The sequence below is a fragment of the Arvicanthis niloticus genome, chromosome 2, assembly GCF_011762505.2.
Source record: "Arvicanthis niloticus isolate mArvNil1 chromosome 2, mArvNil1.pat.X, whole genome shotgun sequence".
Lineage (NCBI taxonomy): Eukaryota > Metazoa > Chordata > Mammalia > Rodentia > Muridae > Arvicanthis > Arvicanthis niloticus.
Window position 1 is genome coordinate 63,473,150 of NC_047659.1, and position 17,301 is coordinate 63,490,450.

General features: G+C 33.7%; 2 protein-coding genes across 2 annotated transcripts; both read right to left on the reverse strand.

The window, feature by feature from the left end:
• Positions 1–106: 106 nt before the first annotated feature.
• LOC117703640 (olfactory receptor 4A16-like) lies at positions 107–5,208 on the reverse strand. Its single transcript, XM_076929132.1, has 4 exons — positions 5,028–5,208; positions 4,528–4,623; positions 3,596–3,763; positions 107–2,352 (listed from the first exon to the last, which is right to left on the reverse strand). The coding sequence occupies exon 4, from the start codon at positions 2,300–2,302 to the stop codon at positions 1,379–1,381; it is 924 nt and encodes a 307-aa protein (XP_076785247.1). The 5' UTR covers positions 2,303–2,352; positions 3,596–3,763; positions 4,528–4,623; positions 5,028–5,208; the 3' UTR covers positions 107–1,378.
• Positions 5,209–10,333: 5,125 nt separating this feature from the next.
• Positions 10,334–14,945, reverse strand: LOC117703668 (olfactory receptor 4A5-like). The gene is made up of 3 exons (XM_076929133.1): positions 14,809–14,945; positions 14,211–14,378; positions 10,334–12,860 (listed from the first exon to the last, which is right to left on the reverse strand). The coding sequence occupies exon 3, from the start codon at positions 12,733–12,735 to the stop codon at positions 11,791–11,793; it is 945 nt and encodes a 314-aa protein (XP_076785248.1). The 5' UTR covers positions 12,736–12,860; positions 14,211–14,378; positions 14,809–14,945; the 3' UTR covers positions 10,334–11,790.
• Between the last annotated feature and the right edge of the window lie 2,356 nt (positions 14,946–17,301).

Consider the following 17,301-nt stretch of genomic DNA (forward strand, 5'->3'; position numbering starts at 1 on the left):
ACAATAAAATTTATTTTAAAAATACAAAGCAAGAATATAAACTCCTGCAAACCACAGATGATGGTCCTGTATTGCAATCAAAAAAATCTTCACTCCTCTTTTGTTCTAGAATAATTATATACTGATATAATTTAGGAATGTTTTGCATATATGAAAAGAATTGAGTACACAAAGTACATTTTTGTAAGTTTATAAGTAAAATGTTGATGGTAAATACACATTTGGGAAGATAACTCTTCTACAATATCTTATCAAGTCACAACCATTAAGATAGCATGAGAAACGACTTTTTTAAAAATTGGGAAAATAGAACATGTTAAATAGTCAAGGAGATTGCAAATAGTTACTTCTAAGTTAAGTTTAGTGTACCTTTAAGAACTAGAATCTGGTTTCATCACCAGCTGCATGTTATCTAACAAACCTTTCATTAATCATTTCCTAAACTATTAGTGTCCTACTCTAGGCACAGCATAATTTTAAATCCGAAGACTTGAACTGGAATAGTAAAGACACTGACACGAGGCATAGGAGTCAATGTATATATTGTAGCTGCACAACTGTGCTGTGAGGATGGGAGTCATCTTACAGCAATGTACATATGGTAGCTACACAATTGTGCTCTTCAGATGGACTAATGAATGATTGTTATCTCAGACCTTTCTTTTAGTCCCAGAAATGTGTCTGTTATAATCCTCAAAAGCTCAGAATGATCAAGTGATCATGAACATCCAATATTGTTGGTGTCAGAAGCGAGCCTCCAAATCCAGTGATGACAATGTCACCCATAGGCAACAAGGACCCATGCTTCTGTTGCCATGGCAACCACCATACATGCTCAGCATTTGCTTTACCTGCCTGCTGGCCAACCCACCTGTGTGATTGCATCAAGATCCAAATAAAAGGCAGAGATCCCCTCCCCACTTTGCCCCTTCTTTCTTTTCTTTCTTGCCCCCTTTTATACCTTTTTTCTTTCTCCCTTCTCCCTCAATAAATTTTTCTCTCTCATGGAGTTGTGCTGGCCTGGTGTGATCAGTCCCTGTACAAGCCACCTTTCTAACACAACCAACATTGTTTTTATCATTTCTCAATTTATAAGAATGAATTCTTTTGTAATGACTACTATTTAAATTTCAAGACAAAACAAGTATGTTCACGAGCAACATAGTTTTGTTTTGCAGTGGACCTTTGTTTATAATACTGAAATAATACCATACTCATTGAAATCTCTATGAAAAAATTCATTTTCAAAGAATTTTCATAAAGAATTGTATTCTAGATAGATACAACAAGTAGATAGTGTCATCCTTTATAGTAATTATCCCTAATTGATTTTGTTCAAATAAAAAGAAAAGTAATTTCACCAGACAGACTTTCCAGTTTAATCAGCAGGTAGCATTTTATACCAAAGCTTTTTCATACAATTTTTTATCTCTGAATTTCTTAAGGTGTATATTAAAGGATTCAACATGGGAGTGATAATTGTATAAAAAACAGTAATACATTTATCAATAGGAAAGTTGTAAACTGGTCTGGCATACATAAAAATACATGGAACAAAAAAGAGGATAACGACAAGGATGTGGGAGCTGCAGGTAGATAGGGCTTTGCGCCTCCCTTCCTGACTGTGAGTCTTAAGAGATCTTAGGATGATTCCATAGGAGGCTAGAAGGAGGGTGAAGATCACAATACACATGGCTCCACCATTAGCAATAACAGTGAGGCCAATGAAGTAGGTGTCTGTGCATGCAAGTACCAATAATGGAGACATGTCACAAATAAAATGATCAATGACATTAGGGCCACAAAAAGGAAGGTTGTATACAAAGACAATTTGAATCAGGGAGTGTGTAAAACCTCCAGCCCAGGCAATTATCAAAAAAGTGATGCAAACCCTTCGATTCATGATAGCCAAATAGTGCAGCGGCTTACAGATAGCCACATAGCGATCATACGCCATTGCCACAAGAATAACAATATCAACACCACCAAATAAATGCTCTACAAAGAGCTGGCTCATGCAGGCTCTGAAGGAGATGATCTTTTGACCGCAGAGTAAGTCCACAATCAACTTGGGTGAGATGGCAGTGGAAAAAAGTGCATCTAAGAGTGATAGAGAGGCAAGCAAGAAGTACATTGGGGAGCCCAAGGAGGGACTGGTAATGACTGTCACCACAATGAGCAGGTTGCCCACCATTGTCACAATGTAGATGAGTAAAAAAATGACAAACAATGCTTTTCTCCCAGCAGGATCCTGAGTAAGACCCAGGAGAATAAATTCTGTGACATTACTGATCTCTCCCATCAGTCTTGTCAGTGGATTATATCAGAGATGGCAGCTCCTAAGAACAGAATCTGGGGTAGAGTTAAGAACATGATTTTATTATGACATGGAGAGCATCATTGTTGTCTTCTACAGTGGCAAGCTCTAGTGTGAAATTAGTAAACAAGTCTTTGATTGCACCAAGAAACTAAATAAAACTTTCCTTTTAATGTTTTATTTCCCTATGATGGTTTTTATCGAGTAGTGTTCTGTTTCTCATGACTTCATTCTCTCTATGTATTATCGTCATTCATAAACTAAGTATTTAACACACATTGTACAGCACAGTTGTCAGCAATGACAAAGGTAGCTCTTACTTTTCAGGAATCTGGTTTCTAAGTTACTACAAACTTCAATATCTAAATTAATTTTGTAAATTATTTTATCTGGTAAAAATATCTTCAAAATATTATCTTGATTTCTAGGATAATAAAGATGATTGCCATAATATTGTAACATTAGGCAGATGACCCGTACTTCTCATAAGACTTCAGTCAGCACAGGACTGCCATGAAATCCTAAGAGATTTGATTTGAAACGGCATCAAATAACTACAAGTGCATTTGTCAAATTTCTGTCTACAGCAATTATTTCAACTATTTTTTATGAGACTTCTTAGGAACTACAATTCTGATCACACGTCCTTGATTTTACTGAATTCAAATAATCCAGAAATCTTCTAACATAGTATAACATCAACTACTTTATCAGAAATTAGCTTTTTTATCACTCTTAAATAACATAGGTAGTAAAACAGGAGAAAACAGAAACTGAGAACTGGGTAAGGGACACACATTATTGGTTTTAAGTATCATCCTCCAAGGTAGAAAGGGCTCAGTTAGAAATTCAGTGTCAGCATCCATAGAAGCAGTATCTTCACAGGAAAGGACAATCCTGAGCCAGTGGTAAACATTATGGGCTGTGAAGCCAAATGGGTTTATTTTTGAATCTGAGCTTATTTCCATTGTTGTGAAGATGAACTTCTACCACATAATAATCTTATCAATGCCCTAATTCTTCATTTCTATTAGGGAAGTATACTTAGAATCTCCTATCTCTTAAAGCATAAAAATCAGCCTAGTTAACATGAAGGTGATAGCTCTTAGAAAAATTTCTGAGTATTTCACTGTAACTAACAATGATAAGTCATCACAATTCATTTCAACAAAAGAACTATTGCTTTCAGTCTGAGGTATAAATAATACTATGCTTTTAATATTATGTGTGTCCCAGGAATTGTCTACTTTATCACTGATAGGTACAAAGACTATTTACCTGTGAAGGGGTGAATTTTTCTAGAAACAAGCAAATACGATGATGTTGGAATGCATTTCATAGTGAAAGAGGATGTGAAGTTTTCTTGAGAAGCCAGACCTGATGCTGCCTCTGTGTGTATCATTCTCATTGTGGCCAGCGTCACATTCAGATCTGGATTTGTGGAAACTACAAGAAGAAAAGATCTCAGCTGCTCAGTGACTTAAGACTAAAGCACTATACCCAGTACTGACTCTCACATATTATTCCTGTCATATGTTATAATTTCACTTTCATTAACTATCAGTGATGAATTTTACTGGGTCAAATCTCCCATGTCCAGTTTAATAATCACCATATTACAATCAAAGCAGATTTCTTAAATTTATTAACAAAATTTTCAAAGGTTAGTACTATAAAACTATAGAATAGTAAAATTGTATTTTAAATAAGCCATTAAAAATTTTCTAAAAATAATTTAATATATTGTTTAAGAACATGGTAGAAACTTAACATAGTAATAACATCAATCTAGGTAACTGTTTATGCATAGATAATCCTACCATAAGTTTTGATGTGTATACATACTAACATATTGGCTGGCATCATTTTAAGATGTATATACAAAATGTATATTGGACCTCAAGAACAAATGCTAATTTCCCTTATACTCTAACACATAAAATATGTACTTTTGTATAAAAATATATTGCATATCTGTTAAACATTATATAAAGTATAATCTATAAAAACAAGTAAAAATTGAGTTTCCCTTTATTGTTATACATATGACATAAAAAACTTCTTATATGCTAATATGGAAAATGATGAGATTATGAAACTCAGAACAAAATGTTTACAGATATGCTCCTATTAAGTTCTGTATTTGTCACTTTTATTTTCCCTATTTTCTGTGTCTCCCATAAGACATTGCAACTTTAATAAATACATACCCTTCAAAACATAACAAGAATATTCATCTGGTACCACCTAAAATGTGATTCCAAGAACTCAGGTCTTAGGTTTGACCTTGAAGGAAAAGACATGACCTATGATAATAAAGATGGCTGTTAAGTATAAGTGAACTTGTGAACAGATATAAAGACACATAAATATAATATCAATGCTTGTATAAAGGTAACTGAATAAATTTAATTGCTATGAAAACATCAAAAAGTAAAACTGCAATAGTTTGACAACTATGTATAAAGTTGATCACATAAAATAAAGTGCTCCAAATACATTTTCGGTATTACAAGTGGACAACAACATGCAAAAAGATGAAATTCAGTAATGATAGCTATGTGAACTTTTTTCCTTTTGGTGAATCAGCATAAAGGACCTTGATTTTATGAAGAAGAATAAATTCTATAAGGTTAACTATTAAACATTTTATCTAACAAGGGAAAACTAGATTAATCTCACAGCAAAACTGGTGATATAGTTTTCTTACAAGATGAGAGAGAGATAAAGCTCTTTAGTCTTTTAGTCACTCACAATTCTTCTCAATTCTCTTCCACTTACAAAAATGACTCTATATCTCAAAATGATCACCCAAGGCAGATCATACTTTATACATACTTCTTTGAGTAATGATACACATTTATAGAAAATTTAACATCTCACAGACTGAATACCAGTAAAGACAGCTGAAGTTTCAGACTTCTCCTGGGGCCTCCACTTAGGTGTGTAGATAATTATTCATGAGCAAACAATGCATTGCATTATCACTATATACAACATAAAAGACTTCAAAATCACTACAAATTAGTTTGTTATAATACTTGGAGCACATTCAAATGAAGAAATCTCTCCTGGATAGGTTTCTTTCTCTGAATAATAATCTCCAGAGGATAAAGACTCAGTTATTGCAAAGAAAGAAAGTAGAAAAATGCCAAGGGACATGAGACGCCCATAATGCAAAAGAAAAAAATCCAAAATAAGATGATGAGTAACTAACAGTTACACATTATGAAATGCTTAGGTAATGCAAGTTAAGTGTAACTCATTCTAAAGAGGAAAAGTAATCCAGTCTTCTTTCCAAGCTCCACACTGCAACCTTACTCTGACAGTGAGAGAGACTCTAACCAAGAAGCACTGAGGCTCTGAGGAAGACAACATAGAAGTTTAACCGCTGTTGTATCTGACACCATAATTTTTGAAAAAAAATAGCAAATAACAGTTCTGTAATTTGGAAGAAGTGGAGTTGTTTGAATTCTGAATCTCTATGAGATGAAGTCATCATGATTTTATTCCATTCATTAAATTCTTTAATCTCAAGCCATTATTAATTAACTATTTCTATGTGAAAGAAGTTTTTACTTTTCAAACAGGAAGACTTTCAAGGTTTATAGTGTTATCCTTGTAATCATGCTTGTCATCAGATCCAGTGAGCAAATATCATTATGATCATGTATTTATTTATAAATCAGATCTTCTGGGCCACTGGCCTAAAAGTTGTCTGTTTTCAACTTAGCTTGGAAATATATATATATATATATATATATATATATATATATATATATATATATATATATATCTTTAATTGCTCCTTTCTTTAGTAACTATAAAAAGATACACAGATGTATCTATTTATTTTGAAATAACCATCTGATGTGATCATATTTCTGAGAGTCCAATTATCACCAAAAGGTGGAAAATGGTTCATTACTTTAAAACCAATTTCTCTTCCTTTCCACCTTATTCAGGGAACTTTTTGTCTCAGCCTATGAGAATAAAGTTAAAGACATCAATATATCAAAAATGTCTGTAGGAATTCAAGATCTGTATGTGCTCCTATAAGAAAAATACATTGAAATTTATTCTTGGATCTCTTTGATTTTTTTATTGTAGCATTTTATTAGTTTTCAGTGATTACTTAGGTAAGTTTTTTTTTGTTTTTTGGTTTTTTTCTAAAAAAAAAAAAAAACTGAAGTATTGCTTTTAGTATTCTGTGTAGACATGGCTTAATGCTCACAAAATCCTGAAGTCTTTTATTAATCATGAGTAGTTTTGCTGGGCTGACAATTGTGGTCTTTTATAACTTCAAATACATCTTTTAAGACCCTTATGTTTTATGGGTTTCTGTCAAATAAACAAGTATACTTTGAATGGGACTATCGTTATATCTGACCTGACCTTTGTGTCCTTTAGTTTTCAATGCCTTTTTTTCCCTTTCCTCCCGCCTTCCATTTAGAAAAACATGTCAAAATTAAATTATTGATGACAAAAGTTGACAACTTTTACACTAGATCTTTTCAAATATTCTATATATATATATGCTACTTTGTATAATTTGACCTTCATCTCATATTTTAAGCTAACACCCCAATTTTATTTATAATCTGATGAGACCTACCTTGCTGATTTCAAATTTTAGCTATTTCATCTTTATTTAATATAAATGGACTACAGGTATTTCTTTTGTATGTGAATTTCATGTACTTTAGATATATACTCCACAATGACATTTATATTATATTTCTGACTTTTCAAAATTATTTATTTCCTCTATTTAATATATTGCACCATTTTCTCTTTTTTTCCCTTAAACTGTCCCACATATTTTTTCTCTCATTCAAATTCATGGGCCTTTTCTCATTAGTTGTCGTTACAAGCATATATGTATAAATAGATACAAATATATTTCTAAATATAACCTGGTCAGTCTATATAATGTTACTTGCGTATGTGTGTTTTAGGGCTGGCCATTTAATTTTGAATAAGTGATTGGATAGCTCTGCCCTAGGGAAGACTTTTTGGCATATTGAGCACTTGTTAGTTGCCTATTGCTTTTGTGTAGTGTTAAAGCACTCTGATATTCCAATATCCACCATGGAATATTTATTGTTGTTGTCCTTGGTCAGCTCATGTTTAGACCATCATGTTAGCAAGATGTTATGGGTGTGGCTTCTGACATTATTGGAGACATAGTACCACAATAAATTCCCTGATCCTCTGCCTCTTAGTAGTAATTCCACTTTTTCTTCAGCCATCTTCCCTGAGCTTTCTGATACCATGAAATGTAGTCCTCAGTAGGCATTCAGGCCAGATCACATTCATGAATCTTTGGGTATTGTACCTAAAGTGCATGGTGTCTTCAGTAATAGGGACCTATCTTCTGCCTCTAGAGAGCAACCAAGAGCAATAGCAATAGCCTGTAAAGTGTAAAGTCTAGTACAACTCAGGCCAACAACTCAAAAAAGAGCTTCTCATATCTGGTATTGAGGTTATTGTTATATAATCTTTAGCTCTTGGAGGAAACATTGTCAACACTGATGATAAAAATCATATATATATATATATATATATATATATATATATATATATATCTTGTGTATTATAATTTAGCTTCTCCATATCCCCTTACTGGTATTTTCTCCTCTGCTGTCCTTCTACATTTATTCCTCTCTCTTCTTCCTAATTAGATTTCATCCATTTTCCTTACTTCCTCTTTCAGCAAGCCAGTAAGAAGTATTCCTCCATGGCCTCTGTATTATTTCCTGCCTCCAAGTTCCTACACTGATTGGGTTCTAGCTTTGACTTCTCTCGATTGTGTGTGTGTATATACACACATATATGTACATATATGTGTATATATGTATGTATGTGTGTGTACATATATATGTACATACATGTGTGTATATACACACATGTATATATATGTATATATATATACATATATATATATAATTTAATCTACACTGTAGTGTTAAGAAGACCTTGTTGTTGTTGTTTTTTTTAGTGTCCTATATTGCTTTTGGCTTTTTTTGTTATCTTTCTGCCTTTTCTTCCTCAGGATTCCCTTAGCCCTCACAGATGAGATATGATAGATATATTTAGGATTGACTGTACCAAGATCTCTCATTCTCTGCACATTATCTATAGATCCCTAAAAATTACAAACCATTATCAATATTATTGGCTACCCTCAAGAACTTAATGGTAAGACCCTATTGTTGAAGATACTACATACTTGGGTCACATACAGTACACATAGAAATAAAAATAATATTGACTTGAAGCTTTATCCCTATTGACTACTGATGGAAGATGCTTTACATGGTATCAGAGGACAAAGCAACCCAATAGTAGAAAATGAGTTCCAAAAGAGGGAAAAAAATCAGAGACACACTTGCTCCCACTGTTTGGAGTCCCACAAAAACAGAAAGCCAACAGCCATAACATATACATAGAAAACCTGGTACAACAGACCCTTGTAGGCCGCATGATTGCTATTTCAGTCTCTATGAGTCCTGCTTAGTTGATTCAGTGGTTCATCTTCTCTTGGTGTCTGCCCCCCTCCTACAATCCTCCCTGTCTACTGAAGAGTTTTCTCAGCTCCAAGGACAGACACCTAGTGCAGACCTCCAACTTAGACTCTTTGCTCTGGACACTGGCTATAGGTCTCTGCATCTGCTGTCACTGCTGATAGAGGAAGCCTCACAAATGCCAAATGAACAAGATACTGATCTATGGAAGAATATTATTAATAATATTAAGAATATTATAATATTAATATTATAATATTAATTATATTTAATTATATAATTAATTAATATTATAATATTATAATATTAAGAATATTATTAAGAATAATATTAAGAATTATTAATTATTAATAATATTAATAATTAATTATTAATAATATTAATTATTAATATTATTAAGAATTGATGGGGCTGGAGAGATGGCTCAGTGGTTAAGAGCACTGACTGTTCTTCCAAAGGTCCTGAGTTCAATTCCCAGCAACCACATGGTGGCTCATAACCATCTATAATGAGATCTGAATGACATTGTACTCACATACAAAAAATGAATAAATAAATCTTTAAAAAAAAAAGATAACATGGCTGCTAATGAAGTCTAAAGCTTGGTCAGTCTCCCAGGTAGCTTATAAAAAAAGAATTGATTCATAGATTTTCTTTCTTTCTTTATTGTTTTCCTTCTTTTTCTAGTTATGTTTGGGTCTACCCTAGGTCTCTGGCTATTTCTTCTCTGGTTCCCAACCATTCAAGTAGTGTAGAACAATGGGCAATATCATGTGGTGTGGTCCTCAAGTTAAATGAAACATTGATTCTCCACTCCCACAAGTTCTATGCCATCATTGCCCCAGCACATCTTGCAGGCAGGACAGGTTGTAGGTCAAGGATTTTATGAGTGCTTTCTTTTTCTATAGCCTGAAGAATACTTCCCACACCAAAGAGACTAGATCATAGGCATGAAAGCTCTATGAAGGCACCAATTCAGCCTCTCCACATTTAATGAACTGTGTGGATGCTGTCCTTGGCAACATGACCCTAGTTTCAGTTTTCAGGAGCAACCATTTGTTTTAGCATCATTCTCGATTGTTTGGGAACCTGCTCAGTTAACATCTCAATCAAATTCATCCCAGTTCCACAACTGGAAACTTTTTCTGACTATAAAAGATGGCCAGGTCAGACTCTGTACCCACAATTAATAGGAATTCTCACTAGGGTCACCCTTGTAGATTCCTAGAAATTTTCACTACACTGTCTCCACGCTGCCTTCCAAATACCCTCAATGCCCCAACTCTAGGTCTCTCTTCTTACATTTTCTTTCTTCATGCCTAACCCCATCCATCTTGCTCCCATCCCCACCTGCCACAGGTCCTTCTGCACTACAAAACTAAAAATAAAACTTCTATGGAACACAGTTCCACCACTCTAAAATTCAAAACTAACATATCTGAGAGATACTTGCACACCATATTTATTGCTTGTCATTCACAATAATCAGAAATATTTAAAACAAAATATACCAGTTAAAATGTCATTTTTTAGAAATTTAAATTAGTTCATGATAGGGAAAATGAAGTAGAATTGAACATCATCTGTTTAATCAAAGTAAACCAGATCCTAAAATACATAAGTTCTCTCAGATACACAAAATCTTGCCTCAATTAAAAAAAACATTAATTTCAGTGAAACAGGCCTCTAAATGACTTCTAAGTAAAAGGAAGAGGGCTCATGGAGGGGATCGACATGTATAATCTAAATTTAGCTGAAACATGTATATCAGAAGTGGAACAATTTGGGGGAACAGAGACCAGAATGAGGAATGGCAAAATGAGGAGGATCTAACATGGAGAAATATGAACAAATTTCAATGATACTTGCATCTGAAAATATGATAATGATTCTTTCCATTTGTAATTATTTAAAACAATAACTAACAATTCTTCAGCAATGTTAAGTTCTTGCAAACATTAAATTGTCACCAACTCAAAAAACAAAATTGCATTATGGAAAAGGGTCTGCCAGTTTTTTATGAAAGCAAAGGTAAGTTGACCACTAAATTTAGTACTGTTACTCATACATATTTATCCATATTTAAAGTAAACCCACCCATGAATATGAATGTACAATTTATACTTTACTCATAATTTTGGGTATCAGTAAACAATATAAACAGCTCCAGTTGTAAAGAGATAAGCAAACTGTTAACACATAAAATAGTCTATTGCTAATCAATAAATTGATATTCCATATAAGCAAACATAGTAAATCTATCACATAAAACAAAAGGTATTTGACAGATTCAAAGTCTACCTAGTATATCTATTAATCATAATCCTTTCTTATAAATGTGAATGGTCAGAAGTTCTCAAAATTGCTTTATTTCTCAACTGGTAATAATTAACAATTCTCTGTTATTTCTTGTTTCAATATTAACTCTGATAAATTGCCTGAAATTTACTTCTAATTGATTGTAAAACCAATGGCAACTTTATTCTTTTTTTAAGGAATGTAGATTTTAAAGAGTATCACAGAGACATCTGATGAATAGAAGGTATTAGCTTATATGTTATTAGTTATATAATGAAATAGAACTATAATATGACCATGCATTTTTGCCTCCACTGTCTCCCATCTACTCTCCCTTAAACTGTCTTCTGCCCACTCATTTGTATTGATAGTCTCCTGAGTTTTGTTGATTATTATAATATATATTTATGAATGTATATATATATACAAAAATATATAAATATAATATGATTAATTATTTTTTGTATATATGTTTGTATATATATGGTTTCAGAGATGACCACTCTGCATTAGACTACCCAATAATACACCTAACCCCTAAGAGAGGCTAATTCTCATTGTCCCATCAGTAATTAGTTGCTTATAAATCTTTGATATTGTCTTTGTTAGAATTTTTCACTGATTGTTTATTTATATTTAGTTACATGTTTAGTGACAAGACAATCTTATTCTATCCATAATTAACATTGTACACCAGAGTTTTTGCATAGAGTTTTTCATCTCTGAATTTCTTAAAGTATAGATTAAAGGATTTAGCATGGGAGTAAAAACTGTATAAAATACAGTAATGTATTTGTCACTAGAAAAGTTATAAACAGGTCTGGCATACATGAAAATGCAGGGAACAAAAAAGAGTGTAACTACCATCATGTGGGAGCTGCAGGTAGACAGGGCTTTGCGCCTCCCTTCCTGACTGTAATTCTTGAGAGATCTAAGGATGATTCCATAGGACATTATGAGCAGTATAAAGACTACAATGCACATAGCTCCACCATTGGCAATGAGGGTGAGACCAATGAAGTAGGTGTCAGTGCATGCAAGTCCCAGTAATGGGGACATGTCACACATAAAGTGGTCAATAATATTTGGACCACAGAAAGGAAGGTTGAAAACAAAGACAATTTGAATCATGGAGTGTGTAAAACCTCCAATCCAGGAAAATCCCAACAAAATGATACAAACCTTTCGATTCATGATAGTCAAATAGTGCAGTGGCTTACAGATTGCCACATAGCGATCATAGGCCATTGCCACCAAAATGACAATCTCAGTACCACCAAATAAATGCTCTATAAAGAGTTGACTCATGCAAGCTGTGAAGGAGATGGACTTTTCATCACATAGCAAGTCCATAATCAACTTTGGTGAGATGGAAGTGGAATAAACAATGTCCAGGAATGAAAGACAGGCAAGGAAGAAGTACATTGGGGAGCCCAAAGAGGGGCTGGCAATCACTGTCATCACAATAAGCAGGTTGCCAACCATTGTCACAATGTAGATGAGCAAAAACATGACAAATAATACTATTTGACCTGCAGGATCCTGAGTGAGTCCTAGAAGGACAAATTCTGTGACATTGTTTCTTTCTCCCATTAACCCTTTCAGTGGGCTCTTATCAAAGATGGCATCTCATTAGAAGAAGATTTGTGTGAAGTTATGAGCATGATTCTATCATGACATGGGAAGTATCATCATCGTTTTCTTCTAGAGTGATGAACCTGCAGTAAATATTTAGTAAACAATTCTGAAGTTTTCCTTATAAGAATTCAGAGTTCCTGTTGATAATTCTATTCTTTCTATTCTGTTTTTATTATTCATACAACAAGTACTGTTTCTCATGACCTCATTGGTTCTATATATTACTGTCATCCTTGAACTTTAATTCATTTAAAACATATTGAATAATCTTAGCCACCAGTAATGACTGAAAAATAACACTTACTTTTCAAAAGTCAAGTTTTTATGCTATTAATAAGACTTCATTATTTCAAATGCTGCAGAAACACTTTTGTAATTTGTTTTATCTGATAAGAATATCTTCAAAATGAAATTTAGATGTATGTGATCATAAAGCTCATGTCCATAATATTGTAACATTAGGCAGATGACCTGTACTTCTCAAAAGAGTTTCACTCTGCATGGAAATGTCAGGAAATCTTAAGAGATTTGCATCAAGTAACTATAAACATTTTTGGCACATTTCTGTCTATAGCAATTATTTCATCTATTGCTTATGAGACTTCTCAGAAACCACAAGTCTGACTGCACATCCTTAATTTTATTTAACTCAAATAACCCAGAAATCTTCTAGCCCATGATGTCAACTTCTTAATCAACGATTAGTTTTTCTATTAAATGATGTAGGTAATAAAACATATGAAAACAGAAACTGAGAACTGCAGTAGAGAACATTCATTATTAGTTTTAAGTATCATCTTCCTGGGTATAAAACACTCAATTAGAAATTTAGTGTCCACATTCATGAAAGCAATATCTCATAGGGAAAAGTCAATCCTTGTGATAGGAAGGCATGCATCTAGGTAATTTTCCAAATTAGTTACTGATGGGCCACAATTTACACACAAAGAAATAAAAAGATTAATGGAATTAGCTCATAATCTTTACAAACTATCTAATTAATCAACCCATCTTTTTCACTTGGCTATGATTTTTCTTTTATTTTTAACTTTTGTACAGTCATACTAAAACTCCCAAGTTTATTACTGATTATAGAAAAGTTATAATCACTGATAAATGAGATATAATAACTTTAATAACCAAATAATGATTCCAGTTCCCTCATTGATAGTGTAGAAAGAACCCATAACATATTTAGAGGAAGACCATAAGTCAGTGTTGAATGATATGGACTCTGCAATGTTCTGGCTACACTTCAATTTCAAGTAATCCCTTACTGTGACAGTGACCTTGACCCACATTATAAACCTACCAATGTTCTACTCCATCATTTTACCAGTGGAACACACATTATTTTGCCCTATTCACATGCCACTTTTGGGACTCTCTAACCTTAACAAAATAACATAATACATTATAAGAATAATTACCTTTTATTCCAAGTCTGTGATTTCAAGAACACGTATCTTGCTTTTGTCCTCAGTGGAATAAATCATGACCTCTTTTATTAATAAATGTTGTGGTGAATTAATATAAACACAAAGATACTAAAACATTTTCTCTACTTTATTGTAAATGCAGTTCAAAATTCTTGTCTTCTGCGAAAACAACAAACAAAAGTAAAAATAATTAGTTTGCACAAATATGTATAAAATTGACTAAATTAGAGGAAACTAATCATTCAGTACCATTTAGAGTCACACATAAAAAACGATAAGCATTAAAGGGGACTGCATGAATTTTTATCCATTCAGTGTGCTTTGTTGAAGCATCAATAAGGGTATTTCTTTTAGGATTTATAGCAGCTACCCTGTACTTAGCTATTAAATATTTTTAACATTTAAATAACAGTAAAAGACTGAGATTAAGCACATAGCAAAGCTGATGAATATTTCTTGATAAATTGAGAGAACTCTTCAGTCTTTTACTAATTCCAAGGCAACTGACACCTTTCACAAGCTTCAACAACCAGTGATAAGTACAAGGGAACAAAAGAAATTGAGGACTAAATACTAAGACATCTTCCACCTTGAGTATAGTTGAGTTTCCAAATATCTATCTGGTCATTCTAATATTAAAATAATTTTCATGTTTCTGTATGCAGATAATTTCATATATGTGTGTGGCTTTAAGCCATCAATATTTCCAATAGATGAGCTTGTTAGAAGGCAGGGAAGACATTTAAATGAAATCTCTTCTAGACAGATTTATTTTCATGAACAATCTCTAGGGGACAAAGTTATTACTAGGAGAAGAGTTAAACACCAAGGGACACAAGAAACTTGTAATGTTATACACACAAACCCAAAGGTTCCCTATTTCTCTGATAGCTACCTTTCTTGTTATCAGAAAGTACTCTGCATTCTGGTGAAGGAAAAATGGTTATCAACAGCCCTACACAGCTGTAATCCTAAAATAATGACTGTCCTATCAAGATATGCCAAATGATGCAATAGAGGAAAGGAACTCATACCTAGTATTGTTAACCTAGCCAAGAACATGGGCCTGGGAGTTTATAGACACTACAGGAAATCCTACCACTACAATTTTTTTTTAAATTGATAACAGAATTCAGCTTACCCTTTAAGGGCTTATCCTATAATACCCATAGACTTGTGCAACCTTTGCCCATATATCAAAGCAAATTCTCCTTGATGTAAACAAACATATTAAAGAGAACCACAACTAGTCAGAGAAAGAAGTGACTATGGCGTCTTTACACCTACATGGGACATCTCTATTATATCTTCTCCAAGGCTTAAAGAAGCCTCCACAGGCAAAAGCAAGATCCAAAGTCTGTAATTGCCAGCAATTGGTGAGGAATATGTTAAATCATTGTTACCCTAACATGATAGAGCCACACACCAGGAATTCATGGATGCCATAGTTACCTGCATAAGACCTTTACAATATCATTCAATCAGGCATCATTCTTGGTCTCACACTTATCTGAGGAGCTATTGGTGACTGAAAGTTAATGAGGTTGGCTCTGTACTTATATACACATGGACAACACTAATTGATCTCAAAGAGGACATGCAGTTGGGAGGGGAAATGTTCAGATTAGGGTTCATGGGGTATAGAAGAAAGGGAATAGAGAAAGGATATAATAAAATACATTGCATGTATATATGAAATTCTCGTATATTAGAATAAAATACTATAATGTAAAATAAAAAAATCATAGCTAAAATAATAAAAAACTATTACACATCATGAAATACTTTAGGGAGGAATAAGTGTACATATCAGTCTAAAGGAAGCTGATCTTTTCTCATTTTTCAGCCATATCCTGGCAGAGCATACCTTACTCTGATACTTGAAAGAAACTTTACACAGACTGAACCAATAACTGACAAGTGACCAGCCCCACTTGCAATTCATCCCATTGGCAGTCACCAAAACCTGACACTATTATTGATGTCATAGTGTGCTTGAAAACAAGAGCCTAGTACGGCTGTCCTCTGAGAAGTTCTACCAGAAGATGACTAAGACAGGTGTAGATACTCAAAGCCAAGCATTGGACTGAAGTCAGGGAACCCTGTGGAAAAATTAAGGGAATATTTGAAGGAACTGAAGAGGATGGTAACTCCCTAGGAAGACCGACAGTATCAACTAACCTGGATCCCTGGGAGGTCCCAGATACTAAGCCACCAACCAAAGATCATACAAGGGCTGGTTTGAGGCCCCTAGCACTTATGTAGCAGAAGACTGCCTTGTCTGGCCTCAATGGTAGAGGATGTACCTAATCCTCTAGAGACTTGATGCCCCAGGGAAGGGAGATTCCCCGGCAGGGTCACTGTCTCAAAGATGAGGGAAGGGGGATGGGGGAAAAACTCTGTGATGGGGAACCAAGAGGGGGCAACATTTGGGATATAAATAAATAAAATTACTAATTAATAATGAAAAGGAGCAAAATGTAAATAAAGAAATAGATGATAGATAGATAGATAGATAGATAGATAGATAGATAGATAGATATTTTTTTAAAAAAAGAAAGAAAGAAAGAGACTGATCAAGATGGCCATGAGAAGAGAACTTAGACCTGCAGAATCTTTTTAGTTAACATTATTATTGAAAATATAGTCAACTATAGGTCTAAATGCTTGGCAAGAATATTTGAGTCCAAATCCAAATATTCATTAAATGGAGCCCTGACGTTTCTATTTAATTCAGTAAGTCCCTTTTTATCATCCATTTTTTCTTTTTTTTAAAGATTTATTTATTTCATTTACATGAGTACACTCTCACTATCTTTAGACACACCAGAAGAGGGTACCAAATCCTGTTGCAGATGGTTGTGAGCCACCATGTGGTTGCTGGGAATTGAACTCAGGATCTCTGGAAGAGCATTCAATGCTCTTTGCATCACAGGATACTTTTCTCCCCTGGTGGTAAGCATAGCACCTTCTAGTATTATGAATGCTAGCCAATAGCGATGAACATTCCAAGTTACCAATATCTTGATTTATCCATGTTCTGTGATTCAACTGTGTATTTTCTTCAGCAGTAGTATCTTAA

Bases quoted from the DNA above. Each gene is read 5' to 3' on its own strand.
- LOC117703668 (XM_076929133.1), bottom strand. From the start codon at position 12,735: ATGGGAGAAAGAAACAATGTCACAGAATTTGTCCTTCTAGGACTCACT.
- LOC117703640 (XM_076929132.1), bottom strand. From the start codon at position 2,302: ATGGGAGAGATCAGTAATGTCACAGAATTTATTCTCCTGGGTCTTACT.